Raw genomic sequence first — 27616 nt, 5'->3', positions numbered from 1 at the left:
AAAAATAAATAAATAAAAAATACTTCCACTAATTATTAAGTATTTTAACATATCCCAGGAATTTTTAAGACAGCTAAGCTAGGGTGAAAGGCTTCTATTACCATACTTAACAAGGCTATATCGATGAACCTCGCTTTCACACAAGTGCAGTTTAGTTACTGTTAAGATAGTATAGTTAAAACATTGTATAAATACAGTGCCTTACAGAAGTTCAGTTTATAAAAATACTGTATGGCAACTAATTACTGGTGTAATGTTATTTCTGTTACTTTATAGATTAAAGTACATATTTCTAAATATAACTAAAATTAAACTATCTTCTATATAAAATATTAAAAAATTGTTTTGTAGTATGCTAAAAACAAACTTCAACGAAGCAACTCTTGTTTCCTAAATATATGGTGTGACTGTACTGTCTGTCTAGTATGAAGTAGTGAAAAAACATGCACAAATGGAAGTAGTGTAATTATGTTGAGGAATAAATACTGCATTTTTTCTCAATTTTGCAAGTGCCAAAAACTAAAATCCACTTATAATTTGTTTTATCTAATGGTATTTTTAAAAAAACTCATAAATTTATTTAAAAAAAAACTTTTGTGGATAATTTGTCAACTTTTTTTAATAGTGGAAACTCATGCACAGATTATCAGTGATAGAATATATTTTATAATTACAGTATTTTTATTGTCTGTAATTCTTAATGTGCATAATGTAAATGTAAACATTACGGTATATACCTCTTACATGTAGCTATTATGTAAGCTTATGTCAGTGAATCAAGTATCCGTGATAGATCTTGGAAATTATAACTTGCAGATAAAAAACCTACTGGAAAAAAATGCATTATTCAGACGGCGGTTACATTTATTTGAGAGTACAATGCAGTGTCAGTATATCAAACTAAATAACACAGGTATCACTGTAACTTTATGAATTTTTATATGAAATAAAAGAAAAAATATATATATATCAAAAGATTATAATTAAAACTTAATTCAAAATTAGATTTGGTAACAAACATATTAACTTGTACATTAATAATACACAATAAAAGAAGCAACTTGAAAGTAAAAATAAATTGATTTTAAACTTTTTTAATATAGAAATAAACATTTTTTACAAAAATTGTATATCTTTCTATACTTCTCTTCATAACTGCTAGCATCACTGACATGATGCACAAATTCAAAAGCTTCAAAATATTCCCATCAAACTCATCAGTTATTTCACCATTACTTGATATCTTCTTTTATTTTTTTCATAAACCATTATCATTAAATTCATTTAATATAATTAAACAGATGGGAATCACTTCAAGTTAAGTCTAGACTGTACTGTGAACAACCCACAGAAAATATCCTGGCTGAAATTTTCCAGCAAAAGGACAAACAGGTGAACTGACAACATTTTTTTGTAGGAAAAAACTTTTTGTCGGCTCCTCTCATCATAAATTTTGAATACTGCGGCACAATTTCTGGAACATTTAACAACAGGTTCGTGTCATAGCTTAATCACTTTCCCTGTGATACTTTGGTAATCTACAAGACTTTAAATTGATCCCAAAGGAAACTTGCATGTAGAAAGAGTTTGCTTCGTTTTTTTTGTCTTATATCACCTTGAAGCGTGTGCATGGGATATGGAAATGGAATTTTGTACTGTATGAAAAATGCCATGGCTGACCAGAATTTGAACCCAGGACCTCCAGATGAAAGGCCGAGACACTACCACTCTGCCATGGAGATCCAACACGTTTTAATATATTTGTGATCAAGGGTGAAGCTACTCAAGTTGCTCATATTTTGTCTTACGGTTGCTATATACCAACATTTCATCACTAGTAGCTAACAAATTTGGAAATTTTTACTTACCTTCTTACCAAATATTACAAAATAAACTCATTTGTGTATGTTACACGCTAGGTGCTAGGACTGGACAGTAGATGGTTGAAAACTTCTCACTTGAATTATTTGAGAAGGTCTTGTGTCAAATTGGCACAGTGCACTTGTGTATTGTCATAGATCAAAATCACACCAGGCAAGAACATGCCTCTTCGTTTGTTCTGGATTAGTCTGTGGAGGCGACGTAAAGATTCAATATAAACTTCCTTTGCTATTGTTGTCCTCTGCTCCACAAAGTCCATCAAGACACTTTATAGTACCAAAAAGCTGTAGCCATTGTTTTCCAGCTGCTCAGTGTCTGAACTTTTATGACTTCTTTAAAGAAGTGTGCATCTACTGTTTAGACTGTTCTTTGGTTTCTGGATTGTCATACTGGATCCAAGTCTCATCACCAATAATGATAGACTTTAAAAACTCTTCCCCCTCATTACCATGAGCTGACGCCATTCGCTGTGTTTTGTGATCATCACTCAACATCTTTGGGACCCAATGCACACACAGTTTCCTGTATCCCAGGTCTTTCGTCACAATTGTGTACAGAGGAGACCTTGAAATTTCTGTAGAAAGTTCACTTATTGTAAACCTCTGTTTGTCAAGGACAAAATCAACACGCCCAACCAGGCGTATGGTAGCGACAGACTTGTGTCCTTACCCACCTTCATCATGGATGTCTGTTTGCCCTTCTTTAAATTTCCTACACCATTCCCGTACACTACCATCACTAATAAACTTTTCACCATACACTAGGCTCATTCTGCGATGAATTTCAGCAGTGCTACATTTTTCTGCTGGCAGAAAACGTATCACACTTCCTAGCTTACACTTGGCAGGAGAATTGATCATAGCAGTTATGTTCAATTGCCTGTAGCTTGGCTCAGACTGATACAATGAAACCGGCAATGACAGAGGTTATGGTAGGGGGCGGCGCAATAGCACGACAAGCAGACCTGCTCCTGCCTATCTCTTGTTTACTTGGATGCACGATTGGAGGTTGAAAAAACAGACCTCCTATGTACAATTATTATCATAACTGTTTTAGGTAATGATTTGTACAGAACTGTTGGTTGTGTAAATAATGAAGTGAACAATACATTATAGGTTAGACTGTAATTTATTTAAACTGAAAAACATGTTGTTTTAATATTTATAATATTTAGAGTCTGCAAACTACATAAATTCTTTCCAGTAAAGATTTGATACATTGTTTAAAACTTTAAATAGGTTAACTTTTAGGATCCTAATAAAGACAACTAGTTACTAGTAACTAGTTTGGTGAATCATTTAAAACTAAAGAAATAAAGAAAAATATGTTCATTAACAATCTGATAAATAATGATAAGAAATTACAGAAGAAATCACCAGAAATCAAATAATATTTGATTTCATGTCTGAAATATGGCCAGCGGAAAAATCAGTCGATTTTTTATAAATGTTCATTGATATAATGAAATAAAAAGTAATAATAATGGATAACCCTTGTATAAATAAATCTTGAATTGAATAAGTTCTTTAAATAAATAAACCCTTTCAATCCAAAAATCTGTATTGAATAAATATGTAAAATAAGCAAATACCTTGAATAAGTAGATACCTTGATTAAGTAAATATTTGATTAAATAGATAACTAGAAAAATATTTTCCATGTTTAAATAGAAATCTTGAATAAATATTTTACATATTTAATCGGATACCTCAATTAAGTAAACAGCTTGATTAAATAGATTGATATTTTGAACAAATAATTTCCATGTTTAAACAGCTATCTCAATTAATGAAACACTTTGGATATAAGTACTTGTTCGATCCTTTAAGAATAGTAACAAACATAGTTTGTGTGTTCGTCTATGAAGTATTTCAGAAGTCATTTTGACATCCACAACGTGTATTAAATTGTCTGAGTCTGTTAATGTTTTTACTATTGAACCATGTTTCCACTGTAAAGGAGTATTTTCATCTGATATTAGTACTAAGCCTCCTAAGAGATGTTCCTTCACTTTATTATATATAATCATTAGCTTGATTTCATGTCTGAACAATACCCTAACTGAATTTCATGCTATTTTAACAGGTCAATAGCATCTGTAAATGGAAGCTTAGATAAAGGACAGATAGATCTTTTAAGGTGGCATTAATAATTTAAAAATTTTGTCCTGGCTGATTTCCATGATAGAGTGATAGCATCTCACTCTTCCATCTGGAGTGCCCGGGTTTGAATCCCGGTTAGGTATGGTATTTTTCATTTGCTACAACATTTCCATTTCATATTCCCATGACACAAGCTTTGAGGTTGTGTTGAATCATAAAAAAAATACCAATAAAAATTAAAAAATGAGGAATATACAACGAATTACAAAGTGTATACAACTAAGTTCGCTCAGGACTTTCATAATGTATTCTACTAGTGAAATAATGGAAAAAATTCATAAAAACATGTCCTAAAATGCTTCACTTACAAGTTATGGCTAATGCAAGATTTCACTTTTTAGGATGTTAATTAAAGGGCAGAATAACTGATTTCTTATGGGTTTTGACCTGAAAAATAGAATAAAATAGGTCCCAGAACCATATCAACAGCAGTTTTTGTGAAATCAGTTGAAAAACAATAAAGGGTAAAAAATCCTGCCTGTCTTTTATGTTTGATATACAATAACTTTGTTAAATGAGTAATAAACACAAAAAACTTTTAAACAAAACTTGTACAGAAATTAATTCTGAACAAAATGGTGAAAGGTAAGTTGAATAAAACAAAGAAAAGTTAGAAAAATTTGAACTTTATTTAGAAACTGTTCATTACTACATTTTCAAAAAAAATTTTATTTAAAGTAAACAAAAACCAAATGTTTTTTTGGTGATGTGAAAATTAGTAAAAACAAAATTTACCTTTAAAAACGGCAGTTAAAAATTTTTTTAAAAACTTGAAATTACATAACAATTGTAAAATAACGGTTACTTAATAATAATTATTTTATTAACCCATTTGCTTACCAATATTTTTCCCCATAGTCGACTCTGCATTTACTACTTAATTTTAACAAAGTAAGCATATTCTGTCATACATACTTTTCTCACAATTACATAATTTTTTTGATAAGAAATTTTTACAAATCTTACCTTATTATTTATTGAAGTGATGATAGTAGTGTTTACAGAATATTTTGTAGGTGTGGTATACCTAATCCATCGGGTTGGTCTAGTGGTTAACGCGTCTTCCCAAATCAGCTGATTTGGAAAGTCGAGAGTTACAGCGTTCAGGTCCTAGTAAAGCCAGTTATTTTTATACGGATTTGAATACTAGATCGTGGATACCGGTGTTCTTTGGTGGTTGGGTTTCAATTAACCACACATCTCAGGAATGGTCGAACTGAGAATGTACAAGACTACACTTCATTTACACCCATACATATCATCCTCTGAAGAATTATCTAAACGGTAGTTACCGGAGGCTAAACAGGAAAAAGAGAGAGAGGTGTGGTATACCTGAAAACACTCCCCTGAGTGTTTTTGCACATCCCTATATGCAACGTTACCAGACACTTTTCACACTCATACCATGTTTCACTTTTTTCTTCCTTGCTTTGCACACAACATAGCTTCTGGAGGATGTTTTCTTGTTGAGATTAGGAGGGTTAAATTTGACAAAATGTCCCCAATTTGCTGCTTGCAGTCTAAGGGGATATTCCAGATTGGGGACTTCCACGTCTAGGGCAGTCTGGTAGAGTGACCTGCTCTATTATGTCCTCAACCAGCTGAATTCTGAACTGACTGAAACTGGATGTTTCTTGTTACTCTTTTTAGTAGGTTATATGAGTAATGAGTAGAATATGCCAACTTCCACGAGGTAAGAGAAATTTTTCTTATACCACTTGGCATACTTTCTCATGAGAGGGAAAGATGACAATGCTGATCCTACATGTCAACTGCATTCATTGAATTATTGTAATTTATAACTGCTTGGGGCTTCTGGATTGGGGATCTGGTTTTCCTGTCAGTTTTTCCTGTAGGTGTCATACTGACATCTGTATGGATAGTGGATAAAACATTTACTTCTTTTTTTATCCATTCACTTCAGAGCCATGAGTTTGTGTGAAAACAATATAACTGTCTCTCCCTTTTTCAATTTTGATTTGTTGAATTGGTCTGGTATATTTCATGTTATGGATCTAACTGTTCCTACTGCATTTTTTCCCTTTCAGTTAGCCTTACAAACAATGATGGTGAAGTGTGGCAGTTATCAACAAATAACTATATAACCATTGTCCAGATACAGTTGCATACGGTCCATAACAACAGCTTTACTAGTGAGAATTTCTTTATTGACTGGCTCAGGTTTCTTTCCTGTATAAATGCCAAAACCTGAACAGTAGTCACTATTTGACTCACAGATTTTGTAGAACTTTATTCTAAAACGTGCCCCTTTTTGGGGATTGAATTTGATACAGCAGAGTCTACCTCTGAATTTCATGAGGCTTTCATCAATTGCAACATTTTCCTCAGGATAATAAACATTTTTGAAATTTTTTTTCCGATAATAAATAACAGGTTGAAATTTGTTTAGATGGTTTGCAGCCTTCATTTTGTTTACAAAATGAAGAAATTTAGAAATAAGTAAGAATCTTCTATATAGCATGACTTTAGAAAATAAAGGAGTATGTAATGATTTTTTTATGGACCAGTATGACTGAAGTGCTAGCTTTTTCACCTGTGCCATGAGAATACATAAAGAAAAATATACTTGAATTTCATCAGATGTAGTGGGAAATCAAATACTGTTTGATTTTGAATTAGGATACTTTTGACAGAAATCATACCTATTTGTTTCTACTGCTACATCACCTCAAAAAGAAACACAGGCCTTTTTCCTGTCCGTATCTAAGGGGGTTGATTGAGGAGGAGCTGTCTCTGAACCCTAGGGTTGATGCTCAGAACCAGAAAATGGTATTTCGGAAGGTTCATCTTTATTTATTTCCCATTTCCACTTTTCTACCTTCTGTCTTTTAGCAAAACTTGCACTTAGCTTAAACTTGCAACTTCGTTGGCATTATCAGTTTCGTTTACCTTACTGTCACCACTAGTATCATTTATCTCACTGTCTTCATTATCAGAAGTACTGTCAGAATCACTTTTTTTCAAAAATGTCACTTTCTAATACATCACTGTCACTTTTGTTCTCATATTTTCAAGTTCCTCCTCAGAGAGGTACTTCTTAAGGTACACCATTTTTACTACTGCATAGCTGGGGAAATCACCAAAAACAAATGCTTGTAACTTGCATCTATTGAGAGAAATCGATTGTGTTACACACCATTCAACAGATCGATTTCTAGGAATGGTATGTAACATGTCATGCTACCTATTGACAGAAAGAAGGAAACACTAAGAAGAAGCTACAGCTGCTCAGTCCATCTCACAGCTACCAATGAAATAAGGAACTTGAAATGTGTAGCTGGCTGTGTAAGCCAATGGGTTGATGACAGAAATACAATAAGTTATTTGAAAAAAAATTATTTAAAAGTTGGCAATAAAATAACAAGGGCTGACCAAAAATAAATAATACTGTATTAGGGTTTAAATCAATCTATAAGGTACATTAAATACATTGGGTACTGTGAATTGTGCTATTTAGTGAAGGTTTTCTGTGAATTTTAATTTGAATGTGGAATGGTTTGCTATTGAAGTAATATCATACTTATATACAACAGAGGAATACACTGATATGGTATTCATTCTGGATGTGTGTAATAGTAATGCTACAGCTGCTGCAGTAGAATATGAAATATGTTTTCTGAATTGCAGGATTTCAAATCCAAAAAAAAAATTAGCACGACTTTTTGCAATATTTGGGAAACAGGTTCACTACCTAGTGTTTATACCAGATATGAACGATCTGGACAACACGTTATTATTGATGAAATTATTATCGAGCGCAGTCCTGGTATAAGTACACAATGTCTTTCCAAGTGGATCAGTTTCACATTCAATGGTTTGGAGAACATTTAAACAAAACAAGTTTTATCCTTATCATAAACAGCCAGTTCAACATCTACACCCAGGAGATGGTCTGCTTCGTTTGGTGCATTGCAACTGTTGGAAAACAAATCAACAACTCTACAAATATGTTTTGTTTACCGATGAGGCGATTTCTCTCAATAGCTAATGCAGTGAGCATAAATGGGCAGACGTAAATCCTCATGAAATGGTGGAAAGCAATTTTTAACACTGACTTAGCATCAATGTATTGTGCGGCCTTCTTCACAATCAGCCGTTTGGTCCTTTCATATTACCTAGCTGCTTAAATGCTGAGGTCTACTTGTACTTTCTTCAAGAAGAACTGCTGCAACTGCTGATGATATTCCTCTAGTGCTGAGAAGCAAAGTGTAATTCTCTAGAACAAGGGTGTGCCTGCCCACTTCTATTGTGCTATTTCCAATCACTTCCCAAAAATGAAGAAAATGGATTAGTCGTGGAGGCCTACATTCCAGATCATCATGATAACCTGATCTAACATCTTTAGATTTTTGCGTATGAGAATGAATGGAAAATATTATATACAAAACAAAAATTCTCATGAGGATTAATTGTCTGCATTGCAGATGCGGCTGAGCAACTTAAGGACAGCCGTGAAGTACTAAAAAAGAGCAACAAAAGCAGCATAGAAGCGTGTCAAGAAATGTGATGAAAATGGTAGGGTCGTTTTTCAACATTTACTATAAACTGATATGTAGAATTCACTTTGATCTAGTGTACTGTTTCTAAATAAAATTCAAATTTTTTTAACTTTTCTTTGTTTTATTCAATTTATCTTATACAATCTTGTTCAAAATTAAATTCCTTAAAGTTTTATGTATTTATCACCTATTTAACAAAGTTATTATTGTATGTCACCATATAGCGGAGTCAGTAGAGAATTTAACCTAGAAAAAATTTACTAAAGGAAATAAATTATTGGCATGGGTTCATAAAAGTATATAGAATAAAAATGTGCCCTAACGGACATGAACAATTAATTATTTAATTTATTAATTAACAAATTAAGGAATAATGTTTTGTTTTTTGCCAATAGCAGCAATTTTATTTTTAATCACATGTAACAATAAAGCATCAATAAATAGCTGAGGAACTTTGGCAGGTACTTTTTTCTAAGAACAAAACTAAGAGCGCTGATGAATTTTACAATAAGCACAAAAATCACACCATAATTATCAAACATAGGTAGTGTAACTTGAGGGCATGCAATAAATAAACTTCCAGAACTCTGTTCCTATTAAAGATAATTAAAAAAAATCAAAAAGATAAAGATTCAGAAGAACCAAGACTATAAATTAATGAAATTTTTGAAGTATTTTTAATATCTGATTGCCAGTTAATCCAGATCTACTGTGAAAATTTACAAGTTGTTGATAAGATGCTATAACAATAAACAAATTGCAAAAAATGAAAAAGTCAATATAGTATTCTGTTCTTGACCTACTCATTCCGTAAGGGATATCTTGATATTTTATTTTATTGTTTATTTATCAACATTTGAAAATTGCATTTTTAAAAAAGCATGTTTTAGTACCTTGACTAACACTCAAAAACAATAATTATTAATTCTGTTTTTTCAAGTATAAAGATATTTTAATTGATATTTGTAATGTAAAACATGCAATTTAAGATGGCAGAGATGGTTTTTCAAAAACTTTAAGTTCTCAATGAGTTTTTTTAGGAAGTAAATGTTAGTATCCTTCATAAATACAAGAAAATGACGCTATAATTAAATTTTTATAAAAGATTAATGAAAACAGAAATTTTTATGCAACATTGTAGATTTATATAAAAGTACGGCATATTTCAATATTTAACCTTAAATTTGACTGATTTTGCAAATTTTTTGCTCTGTAGAAAACACGTGGTTTTTTGAAAAAAATATGTAGTTTTTCATCAATATTTTTGTTTATTTTTAATCTTATGAAAAAATAATAATCACCAGTAGAAAACTAAGACAATTTTGCATAAAAAAGTTCCCGAATATTTATTTCTACAAGCAAAATTATTAAGAAATTATGGATAAATTACTAATTTATCCATTTAGTCTTACTGTATATGAGAAGGTACCCAGTTTCCAGGCTACTTTGCCATAGCATGATTTTTGTGCTTATTGTAAAATTCGCTAGTACCCTTACTTTTGCTCATAGAAAAAAGTATCCAGAAGGTTTTTTATGAAAAATTTCCTCAGCTATCTATTAGTAGTTTTTATTTTTACATATGATTAAATATAAAGCCACTATTGGCGAAAAACAAAACATTATTCCTTAATTTGTTAATTAACAAATTAAACAGTTATTCGCTCATGTATGTTACGGCATATTTTTATTCTACATACTTTTACAAACTCATTCCAAATAATTTATTTGCTAGAGTGAATTTTTTCTGGTTAAGTATTTTTAGAGTCTCTGTTGCCTCAGTTAATAAAAAACAGGGTTTTTTACTCTATTTTTTTCAAAAACTACTGCAGATAAAGTTGTGGAACCTTTTTTATTCAATTTTTCATGTTAAAACCATAATAAATCATTAATTCTGCTCCTTAATCAACATCCTAAAAATTTCAGTATGACCTCATTTCACAAGGGTAACTGAAATCCAAGTGAAATTTATCACTGGCTGTAACTCACAAACAAACCACTTTAGGACGTTGTTTATATAAACTTTTTCCATTATTTTCACGAGTAGAATAGGTTATGAAAGTCCCAGGAGAACTTTGTGATACACCTTGTTTAATTAAGAATAAATTGTAATTAATCTGTTGTTCATTTATTCAAAATTCAGATAATTGGAATTCTTTTACTGTACACATTACTTATTTTTCATACACTAAAAAAATTCACAAATAACTGCATGACACAGAAGTAGCAATAAATAACGATTAAAAAAGCAGCAGTTATAAAAGATTCGGCATAAAATCAACTTATCAGTAATTCAATGATGTAGAAATAACCTTTAGAAATAAACCTTTTTCTACAACTCATACGTCTACCCCAAAACATTTCAACTAACCTAGTATTAAATACATAACCTGTTAACTTTCCTCTTTTACTTGTCATATTATAAAAGGAATTTTGTATATTTTGGTATAATCATTAAAAACATCTAAACAATGAAGTTAAAACCACCACCCCATATTTCATTAATATATAACATCACATAATTAAAATATATTCATTGAATTATTTACAACAAGTGGCCCAAAAGTCATTACTAAGAATAAAATTAACGTTTGATCTATCCTAACTAATACGTATGCTATAACTATCTTCCATTAATACATTACTATTATAAGACACAATATAAACTTTTTATAAGTAAGCTACAAACAGTATTTATTTCTTCAAGGAAATTGAATTACTTCTTTTGTTTCTACCAATGTGATAACATTTCTTGGGATATGTTTTATTTTTCACAACAACCCAAAAGGAAAGGTTCATATACCCATGAAATCTGGTGACATAGATGACATTTCCATGGAGTTCTCGTACAGTCAATTTTCCACTAAATTAATATAGTCACACATTACAGTGGCATATTAGGTAAATCACTGTGATGCAGTTAAGAGAAAATTATCAAAATTCATCAGCAGATATTGTAACAGGGCAAGTATAATGAACCAGGGTAATGGATTTCTTCTAATTAAGAAGAAAGAGAAAATAAAAATAAAAAGGGATTCTTTTCTTAGAGCAATCTGTCTGTTTAACAATCTGTAATACAGACAATGGCATCTCCAAAAGCTGTTGTTTGACCAGAAAGGTTATCAGACCGGAATAAGAAGTTATAGAAAAACAATATGATGTGCGGACGATAAAAATGATACGCTTCAACAATTAAAGGGATGAAGCAGGTGCTGGTTCTACAGGTTAGGGAATATAAATATTGCCAGAGACCAGCAGAGAGTCAGTAGTTTTGTAAGGCCATATTCAGCATAGTTGTGATAACAAGCAATAACACAGTAGTTTTGCAAGCCCAAGTTCAAAGTGGTTGCAGTGACAGCGATATCAGTAAGCTTGTGGTAACAACAAACAAAGAGTACGTCACAAGTATACCAGCATGGACAGTGGATGAATGCAGTAAGTTGTTTGGCAAGTTAGAAGTTGTTAGATCAGGAGCGTTCATCGTGAACAGCTGTTGACAGCCTCCTGCTTCGTTCATCATCATCCAACGACTCTTTACCATCTTTAAATCGCTTCCACCACGTGTATGTTGTAATATGAGATGTGGCTTTAACACCAAATGCTTGCTGTATCATAAAGTTAGTTTCAACAAAAGATTTTTGAAGTCTAACACAAAATTTTATTGTGCTTTTCTGTTCAATGTCGCAAGCTCGCACAAGGTCACATGAACAAAATGTATGCAGCCAAATATAGCTTGATACTGGAGAGACGAAACGTCATGAAATTTTGTACACACTTGTCAGACATCATACTACATAGTTCCTTGGTTGTCTGATAGATAGCGCTATTTATATCGACTACAGAAATTTAGTTCAGGAACTTTTCAGACCTACTGTGTATGTTCACATACCTGACAGAATATTGATTTCCATTTTATTGTTGTTTTAAAATAAAAATTGATTAGATTCTATATAATTACAGGAAGATTATTTACTGATAACAAAAACATGAAATATGCATTTATACAACAAAAGGTTCTTCAAAAAATGTGTGATAGATTTATTAAAGTAGTAACATAGTACTGCACATTGTTATAATGTTAAGTTAATATTACACCACATAATTTTTCATTTTATTCTATTCAAAAATCAATTAAATCACAATCCCTTAAGTTCATATATAAATTTGTCAATACTAAGACTATTCTAGCTAAAAAAAAAAACTATTAATAACAATAGCACTAATAGCTTTAATGACAAAAACTCCACAAAGTATACAATTGGCAAACTGCAATAATAATGTTTAACAGAATAAAGCATAAATAATATAAAAATCAATACTAACACAAATTTTATTAACACTAAAGAATTCTGGTACTATTATAACACTAATATTATTAGTAAACTCATAAATTCAAAGAAAACTAAAACCCGATATCTGAATTTAACAAAATAATATTACACAATATAGTTGGCAAATATGTTTATTCAAAATATTTGCTTTTTTCTTAATTTTAATTTGTCTTATGGAACCCACATGTATACTGATGGTATTATAAATGCAGTAACAGATGTTTCAACGTTTAAAATGAACTCAAAACAAATACTTGCAAGAATTAAAATTTGGGAATTGTCAACATACTACTACTGTCAGACAAACTTATTTCCTAAAACAAAATTAAATGTCACTCACTCCCAACTCAGTGAAATTCAATCGGCTTCCAGAAGAATATTTTAAAATCTAAAATAAAATTCTGGAAGCCAATAATAATCCAAAATAATCTCCTGGAAGCCGATTGAATTTCACTCCCTCTTTTGTGATATTATAATTTGTACTTTAAGATATTAGAAGATCCTCACCTCTAATGTTATTTTAAACATAAGGTATTCAGCCATTAACATTATTATGTATGCAGTTATTGGACAAACAGATAGGAAAGTTCCCCAGATAGAAATATGATGAATGTACATACTTTACATCCTGACATCCTCAGCAAAGAACTAGCACAATCTGACTTATACCCATAACCTCAAACAGGATAATGGGTGGTGTAAAACAAAAAGGATGATGGGTGAACAGAAAAATTTTCTATACAGAACTACAGTAAAATACAAATAAGACTATCCAAAAGAAAGCTTAAGATCCCTACCAAGCAGAAGTTGTTTCCATCCAGAGTCCCTCAGATGGGAAGAACACCTGTTGTGTGTTGGAGAGTCCCTTTGTGACATTACTCCCTCAGATCATTTACACTTTGAAAGATAGTGCTCTCCAAATAGCAGCAACACCCAATTATTTAGAGCTGACCAGCTTAAAATATTAATACATCACTGGAGAATTGAAACTCCAAAAAGAATTTTTCGTCCAGAATTTAAAAGATCTTTCACCTGGTTGTGACGAAGCATCATTGCCAAAGGCCTTTTTTAACATTTTAAAAACTTTTCTACACTTAAATCTGTTTTTACTGTAAAAATTCAAACAAAATATCTGAACCAACATTTTTCCAAACAAAAAATCGCAGAATACAGTAAAGCATATCTTGCTATTTTGCTTGCCAAATACAAACTTGCAGCTGATTTGAGGTGAAAATTAACACATATGTCACTGACAGTAATAGCAATACACATAATAAAGATGGACTCAATTGACAAGATAACAGGCGCAATTAAAAAATTCTTGTTACTTTTTGATCAGACCCACACTCTTCTGTGTGTGTTTTTATGTTTGTGTGTGTGCGTGTGTGCAAGCAAGCACAAGGCTTATATGTACTTATACAATTAAAGGTTTTATATCTATAAATAATTAATATTTATTCATAAATAAATAATTAATTTAAATCACATCACAGTCACATAACTTTGGCTAGCTAGTCCACATGGATTTCTATTTTTTAATTATATATTTTATTTTTATTTTTTATTTTTTATTTTATTTTAGTAAATGACTTCATATTTCTATATATACAATTTTTAATTTTAATTTTTTCTAAAAGTATTTAATTTTAATTTCCATTTGGAAGAAGAAATTTTAAGAATCTTTAAATTTTAAATCTTAAATATAACATAAAATGATTTTTAATCTCAATTTTAATTGTGATTTTAATATGTAATTTGATAAGAATATTTGTAAAAAGTTATGTGGAGCAACTGATGATGTGAGTAATTTGTGAAAGCGCTCTTGCATGCATAATGGAATAAGGTAAATATCATCCTATTTTATTTTATTTATTAATTCTGTACTTAGGTTGATCAGATAAATACAGTTTGTATAGTACAGAGAAATATGATTCCCAAAGGAATTGACTTAAGAAAAATATATATATTTACATATGTTACTACCATGAAAGACCAAAATAAGAGAATGTCAACAATATTCTCTGGTGAATATCAAAACTACCAAATAATTAATAATTAAAATTAAATATGTAACTGTTATGTATCTTAAGTTATACACTAATAATAATAATAATAATAATAATAATAATAATAATATTACTAAATAGTGTTAGAATGAATTCAGTTGAATAACAAACAAATAATAAAATAAGAATTATTATTATCAAATGAATAACCACTGCTTTCCAGTAAACTAACTTTAAATTCAGAATGGTAGATTTACCTTTAAAACTGCCAGTTGAAATAATATGACAAAGCCTGTCTGACTGTTAATTATTTGATAAAATTAGTAAAACAAAATATTAAACAATTCAAACAGTTAAAAAAGTGTTATAAGAATATTTTAATAAAGCATTAAAACAGAACAATAATTATAAGGTTGTATTATATTTATATTATTTAATAAAATAACACAAAGATATCAAGTAACTAAAGATCTAACATTATGCTTACTTCTTAATTGGTATTTTTCCAGTTTTATCAAGTGATAATAATAGTTTAGTATGCGCTTTCTGCAGGAATCTGATGGCAGAACTATTCAACTGTACCAAGTTGTATGCTAACTTCAACAGCTCATCTGTCCAAAGCTACAACCACATACCACAATAACGTGTAAAAATACTACATTTGAGTACATACGTATATACAAAAACAAGCAAATATACACACACACATACAGATTGAGAATAAAATAAAGAAACATCAAACACAATGCATTTAATTGTAAATTACTTAATGTGCATATACTTTAAACTATTTAAATTATAATAGCTTGCTTCTTGTTACATTCACATAAATATATTAGTAACTTAAAAAGAGAGTACTATCAATCAACAACACACAAAATTAATTACATTAGAAAAACATTTTTGCAAAGAATTCCGTACAAGATTACTTCTATATTAAACATTTATTTAGTTAAAATAACTATGAGAACAATTACACATTAAATTAATAATCAAATTACATTATATATAAAATAAGTTAGTATCAAATAAGACAGTCAAGATACTTCAACAGTGGGATACTGACTTTCTACTTCAGAGATAGCTAACTCGAATAAAGATTTTAAACCAGTTACAAATTTTAAATTAGATTTTGAGTAATTTTTTTTTAATATAAGTATTAATTTTCTACAAAATATATCGGAGAGGTATCTGTTGTGAGCTAAATTAAGGAATGATTCCTGAAAGAGGGCAGCAGCTCTTTCAGTAGTTGTTAAGGGTGTAAGTCATAGTTGTTAACGGCCATATCAACATCATTCAATCTTCTGAGTACTGTGCAGCTGAAAGCAATGGAAAACTACACCTTTTTTTTCCCCAAGAAAATGTAGCTCTCTGCATTTTCATGTAACAAAGATGGAGACACCTTCCTTGGTAAAATATTCCACAGGTAAGCTAGTCCCCCATTTGGATCTCCAGGTGGGGACTACTAAGGAAAGGATCACCGGAAAATTAAAAAAATTACATTCTACAAGTTGAAGCATGAAAAGTTAGAAGTCTAAAAAAAGGTTGGTAGATTAGAAAATATAAACAGGGAAATGGATAGGTTAAATGTAGATGTAGTGGGAATTAGTGAGGTTTGGTAGGAAGAGGAAAATGACTTTTGGTCAGGTGATTTTAGAATTATTAACTCAGCTTCAAATAAAGGGCAGGCAGGAGTAGATTTTGTAATGAACAAGAAGATAGGGAAGAGAGTAGAGTATTTCAAAATGCACAGCAATAGAATCAATGTAATAAAATCAAAACCTAAGCCGACAACGACTGTTAACATCTATATACCTACAAGTGCCCATAATGATGATGGGATAGAATGTGTATATGAAAAAATTGATGAAGCCATTAAACACATAAAAGTTGGTGAAAATTTAATGATAGTTGGAGATTGGAATGCAAGCATTGGAAAAGGCAAGGAAGGAAATATTGTGGGTGAATATGGGCTGGGCAAAAGGAATGAAAAAGGGGACCGATTTATTGAGTTTTGTACAAAGTATAATTTAGTAATTGCCAACACCCAGTTTAAAAATCATAACAGAAGAATATACACATGGCAAAAGCCAGGTGATACTGCAAGGTATCAGATAGATTATATCATGTTTAAGCAAAGATTTAGAAATCAACTCGTTGACTGTAAAGCTTATCCTGGAGCAGATATTGATAGGACCATAATTTAGTGATGATGAAATGTAGATTGAGGTTTAAAAACCCGAAGAAAAGGTGTCAGATGAATTGATGGAATTTAGAGAAGCTTGAGGGAGAGAAGGTAAAGAAAATCTTTGAGGACATCGCAAGAAGTCTGAATAAAAAAGGTAAGGTAGAATATATAGAAGAATGGGAGAATGTTAAATCAGCAGAAGCAAACTTAGGCGGAACAAAGAGAACTGGTAGAAAATCTTGTATATCAAAGGATATATTACAGCTGATGGTTGAACGTAAAAAGTATAAGAATGCTAATGATGAAGAAAGTAAAAGGAACTATTGACAATTAAGAAATACTATAAACAGGAAATGCAAATTAGCAAAAGAAGGGTGAATTAAAGAAAAGTGTTCAGAAGTGGAAAGAGAAATGATCATCGGTAAAGTAGACAGAGCATACAGGAAAGTTAAGGAGAATTTTGTGGTATGTAAATTGAAATTTAATAATGTGTTAAACAAAGATTGTATGCCGATTTGTAATACGAAAGAAAAGACCAATAGGTGGGTGGAATATATTGAAGAGTTATATGAAGGAAATGAATTAGAAAGTGTTGTTAAAGAGGAAGAAGAGGAAGTTGAAGATGATGAAAAGGGAGATAAAATACTGAGATCTGAATTTAACAGATTTGAATGATAAAAAGGCTCCTGGGATAGACAGGATACCCGCAGAATTACTGCGCAGTGCAGATGAGAAGGCGATAGATAGATTATACAAACTAGTGTGTAATAATTACAAAAAAGGGGAAGTTCCATCAGACTTCAAAAAGAGTGTTATTGTCATGATACCAAAAAAGCAGGAGCAGATAAACATGAAGTAAACAGAACAATTAGCTTAACTACTCATGCATCAAAAATCTTAACTAGAATTCGGTACAGAAGAACTGAGAGGAGAGTGAAAGAAGTGTTAGGAGAACACCAATTTGGTTTCAGGAAAAGTATAGGGACATGGGAAGCAATTTTAGCACTCAGATTAATAGTAGAAGAAAGATTAAAGAAAAACAAACAAACATACTTGGCATTTATATACTTAGAAAAGGCATTTGATAACGTACAATGAAATAAAATGGCATTTTTAAAAATTTAGGGTTCAAGTATAGAGATAAAAGAACAATTGCTAATATTTACAGGAACCAAATTGCAACAGTAACAATTGAAGAACATAAGAAAGAAGTTGTAAAGAAAGTCCAACAAGGATGTTCCCTATCCCCATTACCTTTTAATCTTTACATAGAACTAACAATTAATGATGTTAAAGAACATCCCGAGTAACACTGCAAGGTGAAAAGGTACTACGATTTGCTGATGATATAGTAATTCTTGCTGAGAGTAAAAAAATTTAGAAGAAACAATGAATGGCATGGATGAAGTCCTATGCAAGAACTACCACATGAAAATAAACAAGAATAAAATGAAAGTAAATTTTGTAGAATTTTGTTATTTGAGAAGTAGAATTACTAAATATGGATGAAACAGGAAAAGAAACAAGAAAGAAGCATTTGAAAAAATATAGTTAAAAGAAGAGACAGACTTATAGGCCACATATTAAGGCATCCTGGAATAGTCGCTTTAATATTAGAGGTACATGAAGATGGGAAAATTTGTGCAGGCAAGCAACGTTTGGAAAAACTAATTGTGAGGGATGTAGAATGTAGTGGGTATATCAAAATGAAACGATTGGCACTAGACAGAATCTTGGAAAGCTGTATCAAACCAGTCAAATCAGCTGTATCAAACCAGTCAAGACAAAAAAAAAAACAAAATATATTTATCATGAAGGTAGATTTTGTTTTTTTAGCAATTCTTATTCATATTTATTTACTAAATAAATAAATAAAAACAGTAAATTTTAAATCATTATATTACCAAATGTTTCTGAATAAAATTATTCTAGTTGTATAATAGTAGAAAAACTGAACAACTTATTTTAAAATAAACACTTTGTAGTAGAAGTAGTGCTAATTAGAGAATTAATTTGAATCAAAGAACAGTTATGAAAAAAATTATAGATGCACAATTAGAGAGGTTTGACATAGAAAGGCGGCAAGTAAGGTAAAGCAAGGTTGCGGCATACCCCTAACATTAGGTAATATGTATGTTGAAGAATGATCAAAAAAATTTCAGAACGTAAGTAAAGTGATCAGTTTCAAAGAAAGAAAAATAAATTTTATAAAGTTTGCAGAAGTGATTTTTTAGGATATTAAATAGACAATACATTCAACAGGTGATTTCAAAATTAAGACATTATAATTATAACAGAATATGGAATTAATATCAATGTTAGAGAAACAAAAAATAACAAGTATATGAGACTATAAACCAATGAATGTATATACATACAAGAGAAGAGAATTGAACAAGTTAACAATAGTATAGATATTAAGTACTACTTAAACATACAACTGCAAAAATGAAAAGGAGAAAAAACGAAGAAGCATTTCATAGAAAAAAACATTTATTAAGTAGTGAGATTTAGTTATGACTTGAAGAAGCATCTTGTAAAGTTATGTTAGGTAAAAAGAAATCCTAAAATTAAAATTTGAGCATCTAGTAGATTGGAAAATATTAAATAGATATGCAGAGGAGGAGAATAAAAGCTAATGAGAAGAATGAATGAGAATAGACACATTATCAGAATAGGAAATCTAACTAGCTGGGGATCAAATTACAAAGAAGGATTAATCCTACCTTACTACAGGGCATTTGTAAGTGTGTGTGTCTCCCTTAGCTTAGCACTGGAATGTACCAATCACTAGCAGAAAATCCCGATTTGTTAGTACATGTCTCGTAGTAGTCAGGTGTATACTTGTTATATTATTATAAATCGATATATTGCATACATATCAATATATATGTAAAATGTATATTAATATATATATATATATATATTATTAATATCACTGTGTAATTATTAATAACGACCATTTCATTATATATATATATATATATATTACACTATTAAAATAATAACAGTGTATTTGCTAGCAGTACAAGGACTAACGTTTGCCAACAAAAGATATATTCTCAATGATCTGGTTGTCCATTCATTCTCTTTTTCTGAAATTCAGATATATATCCAGGATGGTACAACCAATTTAAAAAATTCAAACAGCTTATTTGATGACAGTACAAGGGCTAACATTAAAATTGTGAAAGAGGAATAACAAATCTAAATGAATAATTAAAGTACAGAAAAATAAATAGTAAAAATCTTTTAATTACAGTAATTTTTCATAGTACAAAGTTAATGTGAGGCACACAAAAATAAATGATGTCTTGATAAAATTTTCAAGTCTATAAAAAAAAGGAAAACACGCATTTGGCTGTACCTCATGAGTTGAGTGGAAAACAGTTATTTTGTAAAATTTTAGTGAATTCTATAACTATAATTAAAGTTAAGTGTATTTTTACAAAATTTACGATAAATAAATCAGTTTTCAAAAACAGAATTTCCTTTTATGCCCCAAAGAGCACAGCTAAGCAATGCCTGGTTGTGAAGCCGTGCTGAGCAGCTAGTTAAAACTAGAACAGTGCTAGAAGAATTAGTAAAAGGTGAAAAAATAGTCAATAAAAAAAAACTTATGGACAACTAAAAGGAAGTAGTAACTATCAATAACTCTTCAAAGTTTAAATGGGAGTAGAGGAGAATGAAAATGAACATGTTACAAAGGAACTGGCTCAAGGCAAAGAATCATATATTGAGATCTGAATAATTATATTCTTAAAACATATTATTTATATGAATGAAAAAAAATACATTTCATAACCCATGAAGTTTAAAAATCCATTTAATCAATGATAAAAATTGAAAAAAAATCTATACTTCAAACTACAAATTATAATACTATTCTAAAGAAATAAAATAATCACTTTTAACCATATTGGGATCAACATTAAGTAACAAAGATTGCAAATATATGAACTGAAATAAAAAACTTAAGTCACTCTAGAAGATGGTAGCTGTTATCCATAAGATGATAACCATTCTTAATAACATCCCAAGTCAGGCTTACTGGTGAAGTAGAGTGAAATGGTTTTTGACTTCCTTTTTAACAGAGCCAAATATTCATTCAAACTATACCAAAATACAGTTGACACTAACTCCTGTAGAGACACCTACAATCAAATCACACAGGGACTGGCTGTTTAGGAAACATAAGTATTCTCAAAGAAAGCAACTTTGATTGTTCTTGTAACGCAGATGCTTTACATGTATTAAAAAATACAAATGTATTCTTCTTATAGACAGATAATATAAATCAATTAATGTTGGGATCAGTCAATGTAGGGTAGAGAGACCTACAGACTGATCATAGATTTCCAGAGATGTTTGGATCACAAACATGGGGAAATGGAATACAAGTGACCGGTTCCTGACTGGTCACGATTGCTTCAAAACATATCTGTGCATGCGGGCATTGAGACCCTCTGCCAAGTATGACTAACTACTGAGGAAGGGAGGTCTCCGCAGAACAGAACAGTGTTGAAATATGACCAGTTCTTCCAGCATGCCTGAAAGAAATCAGCATGCTTAGTATCAGTAATGTCATGGGAGAATGCTGCAGAATGAACAGACATGACATGCACTGTCGAGGATGATGGTGACAATTATCTATACAAAGACAAAGAAGTACAGGGATGAATAACCACTGATTTTTCCTTGGGATTGTGTTCATAATTGAAACAAATCCAGCCCCAAGGAGTAGTAACAGACTATTAATTAATGTACCATTTTTTCTTAAAACAGTGTTCTACATGAGAGGGATGAAAAATATAGAAGAAATGAAACACGTTTTGTCATCAGACTGTTAAATAATATTCATTTTAGTATATAACCTGTCATTCACACAGGATGGTCAAAAGTAGCACAGATTTTATTCAACATCCAGTATCAGGTTCACTGTTCAAGTCAAATTTATGACAGAACTAATCTAGTTTCATGAGAGAATTTGGTTGTTTAACAAGATAAGTTCTTTAAATGACACGATGTTTATTTTAAATTAATCTTAGCAAATAATTAAATAAAGAAATAATTTCTTATATTAGATCAGACATTGATTCCAAAATGTAAATATGTAAAAAAGATATAATCTATTAAAACAACCAGTGATTAATAATTTAATTGAATCATTTTAAAAGTTACAAAAGTCTGAGAACAAAGAAGATTTCTAACAAAGAAGAGTATGTTAAAAAATTTATATGCATATAAATACACTAAACCTCACTAATTTGGATTAATATGCACCAATTCCACGTATTACTAAAATTCTGAAATATGGAACACATAAAAAAAATCATTCCTTTTTATGGATTAATTATCAAAGGAGTGATGGAGTGATGACCAAAAATATATTCTGAATGCATATCCTATATAACTAAAAAGTTTGTGTATCTTAATGCATTACAGGACCTCAGTCTTAAAAGCAGTAAAAACTCACTTTAGTATTACAGGAAATTTATAAAGAAAATGTAATTTCTTATGATGAGAAATGTCATTAGCTTTGATGAAGTCAATTCCATTTGCCAAAAGTACAAGATGAATGCAATTTAGTTTTTTAAAGGAATCGATATTAATTATTTCAGTTAGTTACACAATTCCCACTTCCAGAAATTTACATTCTGTATAGCTATTCAGTAACATAAATTTGTAATTTTCTGTTTTGTTTATAACAAAAGTTTGCAATAATTAAGATTTCACTTTTAAATATCTATTATTTAATTTAAAATTTGGTAAATTAATTAATTTTTTAGTAACTTTATTTATACGATAATACAGTTTTCTCATTATGAAACATTTAGTTTTAAATGAAAATTACATGTATATTACACCTTTTGTAGACTTAAAAAAAATATATATACTAGCTAATAATATAACATAAAACTTATTCAACCACTCCACAAAGTACAGAATTAAAAAATATTCTTACTTAATTTTTTTTTTTTTTTCATTAAGGCGCTTTCAGGAATAAGCACATCTTCAGTAATGTTTTTGTTTTAAATTTTACTTTTTTTTACATTTACACAAAAGATAATGTGATACATTAAAATTTATAGAACAAATATTTGTCAATAAAAAAAAAAAACCATTAAAATTTCCTTGAACATACTATCTATATGTTAATACCTTTACTTGTTGTATTACATATAGATAGCATGTTAAAGGAAATTTTAATTTTATAACATTTTAAATTTAATTTTTTTTTATTAAAAGAACAAATATTTGTTATTGTCTATTGTGTAAATGTAAAAAAGTAAAATTAAAAAAAAAACATTACCGAAGATGGGCTTATGCCCGAAAGCGCTTTAATGGAAAAAAAGTAAGGTAAGAATGTTCAATAATTCTTACTTTGTGAAATGGCTAAATAAGTTTTATATTACATAATTGGCTAGACTTTACATACAAAGGAGATACAGCCTACAAAAAATTTAATTTAAATAAACTAATGTGTGTGTGTGTGCACGCTCATGTGTGTGTGCACGCTCATGTGTGTGTATGTATAAAGTTATTTGAAAATTAATATTATATAATATAATTAAACTTCACTATGCCTACACTCCAAAAATTTTAAAGATAAAAAGAATAAAAGTCCTAAATTAGCTGACATTTTTGAATAGCTGAATAAAATATAATAAACAAATAATAAATCTTGTACTATTTACCAACAAGTTTTGTGTTTGTAGTAAAAAGGTAAATAATCTCCAAGATTTCTATCCATATTTAAAATACATGTAGGTGGTATAAAAGCCAAATAAATTTATTTAAATAATGACAACTGGTCAAGTTAACTAGAAAAAAAAATTATTCAAAGAACTTTAAGTAAAGTTTTTTCATACCATTAGCAGATCTACATTTCAAAATTACTAATGCTAATGGGCAAGTTTCAAGAGATTTTAGAGAAATATATATATTCCTGATACATTTACTTTCAAAATTAGTAAAAATTCAAATTATTTACATAAATTTCACATCCCTTATCAAATCAAAACCGGTTAATTGAATGGTAAACAAAAGAATATTTCTACTTGTAAACTGCATGATAATTTGTGATTTCTAAAAGTTAATAACAACGCAATTCAAAATTCTTTGTCTTTCAAAGACAAATCCTTTGTCTTTCAGAACTAATTATGCTGCTTCTTAATCAATGAAGTAACCAGCACAACGCTGTTGTTAGAAATAACTATTTTTAAAAAAAGGTTAGAAAACTTTCTGCAATTTTTTTGTTTAATTTTCAGGAAACATCATTTAGATCTTCAATACTTTCAAGATTTTAGAAAAAATGATCAAGAAATACATTTAATCTAGGTTGTATTTATTTGTTTAATGTATTTTGTTTTCCTCAAATGAAGATATCAGATTGTAGTAAAATTTGTGAATAGTTATTATTTTCACGCAATTTTTATTGCTGATTACGGCAAATTACATTACACAATTTTTTATCATTTTCAAAACTACAAACAAAAAACCCAAAATCATACAACATATTAATAAAAGCCATTCTTACCAACAACCCAGTATTCAAATTAAACTATAGCAGTTACATTAAATACTAATCAGACAGATTAGATGCACATTCACCCACACATATAGAAACATGTACAGGCATTATGCATAACAGAATAAACTTTTCAAATCTCTTTATAGAAACAGAACACAGACAACAAATATTACAAAACAGATTCATTAAATGAAAAAATACTATGTAGATAGAGTATATTATTCAATTACATAATGACATTTTTATAACTTTTTTAATCCAGGTACTATTAATAACAACACCACATTGGGTACTCCACTAAAGAAGAAATCTTATAATTAGCTCTGAAAGGAACTTTGCAAAAATAATTCCTACACAATATGAAAGCGAGTTATTTGTAACTATCAACAATTTTAAAATCATTTAAACATTTAACGAACAAATCGTTATAAATAAATGTCTATAATGGTTTAAAAAATCTTAAAATTTCATTAAATGTAAACCTAGCTCTAAAAAAACCATTCAATGCAATCAGACAAAATGCACTACGTATATTACTACATTTCTCCTTATTTATATTAGGGTAAAGTACAGATTTTATAGCTTTAAAATCTCTCAATTTTTTCATACATTACTTATTATTTCTAAAATTGTAAAATACAGTACTTCTTATTTGTAAAATACTTCTATATCTTCTTTCTATAAAAATATATATCCACAACTAAAATATTTCACTATAATTCAATAATTACTGTTTAAAATTCTAGATATTAGATACTAGTCCCAGTAAACCATATTCGATTCTCAGTAAATAACAGTGAAACTCTTATACTTAAATTGTAATTGTAGATATACTTGTGTAAGTAACTGGACAAACAAAATGAATAGAAATTATAATGAATGTGTAAAGTAACTTACATTATATCAGTAATATTTCCGTATAAATGATATACCTGTGCGATTTCCCTTTTTGTGCAGCAAAAGTTAATGAAAGACAAATTTACAAAATCAGACCCACAGCATATAGTAACAGTCTTTTCTTCAAGTGTATCCTGTGAACCCATTGTTACAATGGGACGTAATTTAGAATCCTAAAAAAAAAATAATAAATATATATTTATTTAACACCTGCAGATTATATAAATATATTTCCATTAACATTTAATCGTAATTTTTTATCTTTAATTTCCTCCTCTTCTCATAAAAATTTCAATTTTTTGCAAGTAGACTACTTTCATGGATAACTGCCAATTTCTTGTATTACTGCCCAAGAGAAGTATAAAATTCTCTAAATATTATTCAACACTGATTGTTTAAAATAAATCGTTTGCAATAAAATTATTCATGCAACATGTTTTACTTCGTTTTATTGTTAACACTTTTCCGTCATAGTAACTTTGAATGCTTATAACTTGATAACGAAGGCATTAACAGAAAAATGAGTGTCAGCATTGTTTTCCTTATAAAATTTTACATAAAAATAATGTGTCATATGTTCACCTTCCTACTTAAAAAAAAATTTAATTTGCTTCAATATGGCAAGGCAGACAAAAATTAAAAACTCACCTTAATGCAGACTTTTTTTAACTATGTAGAACCCCATTTCTTTCTGCCTGTAAATACTTCTCAGATATGCAGTATAATGGTGTTTTCATACTTAAATATCACCCGGTATATACATCACTGTACAGCTATTCTCAATAACCTGTTATGACTTTATTTTCATGATGTTTATAACCTAACAAAGAAAGTACTGATAAGGAGACAGCACTGCTGTACTTTCATTGTCCTAGGAAAGACAATCTTATAAAGCATTGAACAGTCTTTTATTATAAATATATAATTAATCTATTTCTTATTTGTTATGATACAACACAGACTAACAAAGTTACGTAATACATAACATTTTTTAATTGTATGTAAAATCAATTATGCGCCACACAGACGAATAATTTTTTATTCAGTGAATTGATGATTAACAGTAACTTGATACTATTACTGCACAATAATAACAGTACCATCATTTGTAATATAACAATTTAAATTATTAAAGTAATAAAGTGTACTTCAATAAAATAAATCACATTACCTGAAATATAATAATATGCAGTATGAAAATAACAATAAAGAATGAGGTTAGAAGCAACAATATAATATTAAACGTTGTTTGAATTTGCCATCTAATAGTTGAATTAGCCATCTAGTTGATGCTTTCTACAACACAAACATTATAAGAATGTGGTGGTACTGAGAAAATTATGCAAAAGCTCTTTAAACTACTCTTAAATCATACTGGTGAGTCAACCAATTGGAGAACATCAGTAATACATCATTATGATTACAACAGGATATAACTTAGTGAATTTAGAACAGATTATAGGATAGCTTAATTAAGTGATAAATGTACCAAGTAAACAGAAGTAGTTATGTAAGATTGAAATATAAAATTAAAAATATACTTCGTAGCAAGTGTTTATCTCTGTTAAAAATATATCCTACAATTATTTTTAATCGAGACACAATTGAAGATCATATTTTTGTTAAGCACCGAAAAATAACAGAAAATAGAAATATTTATAAATTACAATAATTTCACAAATGCATACAGTCTGAAGTACTTCACTTTACATAGCTAAATAATTCACAGGCAATATTTAAGACCAAATTTATTTTTTACAACATTTATCAGAGCCAAACAAAATTTTATTAAGACAAACAAAATTGTTCATTCACATCACAATAAACACAACTTACATAATATATCTACAAAAAAGAGGTGAAAATAATAAACTTTATTTCTGTTTTTCTAATACAAAAAAAATTTACAAATTTCAATTTGGTTTTATATACATGCTGATGTCTGACAAAAGGAATTTTATAATCAAAATTTGTATATGTTTGAGCTTTGGTATCTCAAAATGTGAAAAGATTTATAGCAGGGACTTTTTCTGTTACTAATGAAAGTATGGGTTCATATTAGGGGGAAAAAAAAGTTATTTTTTATAGAACTCAATCATT

The 27616-nt window shown here is 29.5% G+C and overlaps 1 protein-coding gene across 2 annotated transcripts in view; it reads right to left on the bottom strand.

The window, feature by feature from the left end:
- Plc21C (Phospholipase C at 21C) overlaps positions 1 to 27616 on the bottom strand; it is a 275613-nt gene that overhangs the window by 77934 nt on the left and 170063 nt on the right. For both annotated transcript variants that reach the window (XM_075369551.1, XM_075369552.1), the window contains exons 4-5: positions 25552 to 25689; positions 15385 to 15518 (exon numbers count right to left, since the gene is read on the bottom strand). In XM_075369551.1, the coding sequence (XP_075225666.1) occupies positions 15385 to 15518; positions 25552 to 25689 (272 nt within the window). The remainder of the gene's footprint in view (positions 1 to 15384; positions 15519 to 25551; positions 25690 to 27616) is intronic.

The sequence above is a fragment of the Lycorma delicatula genome, chromosome 6 (assembly GCF_047948215.1).
Source record: "Lycorma delicatula isolate Av1 chromosome 6, ASM4794821v1, whole genome shotgun sequence".
In the NCBI taxonomy this organism is placed as follows: Eukaryota; Metazoa; Arthropoda; class Insecta; order Hemiptera; family Fulgoridae; genus Lycorma; species Lycorma delicatula.
Note: the sequence above shows the minus strand (reverse complement) of the source record. Positions and strands in the feature narration are given on the sequence as shown.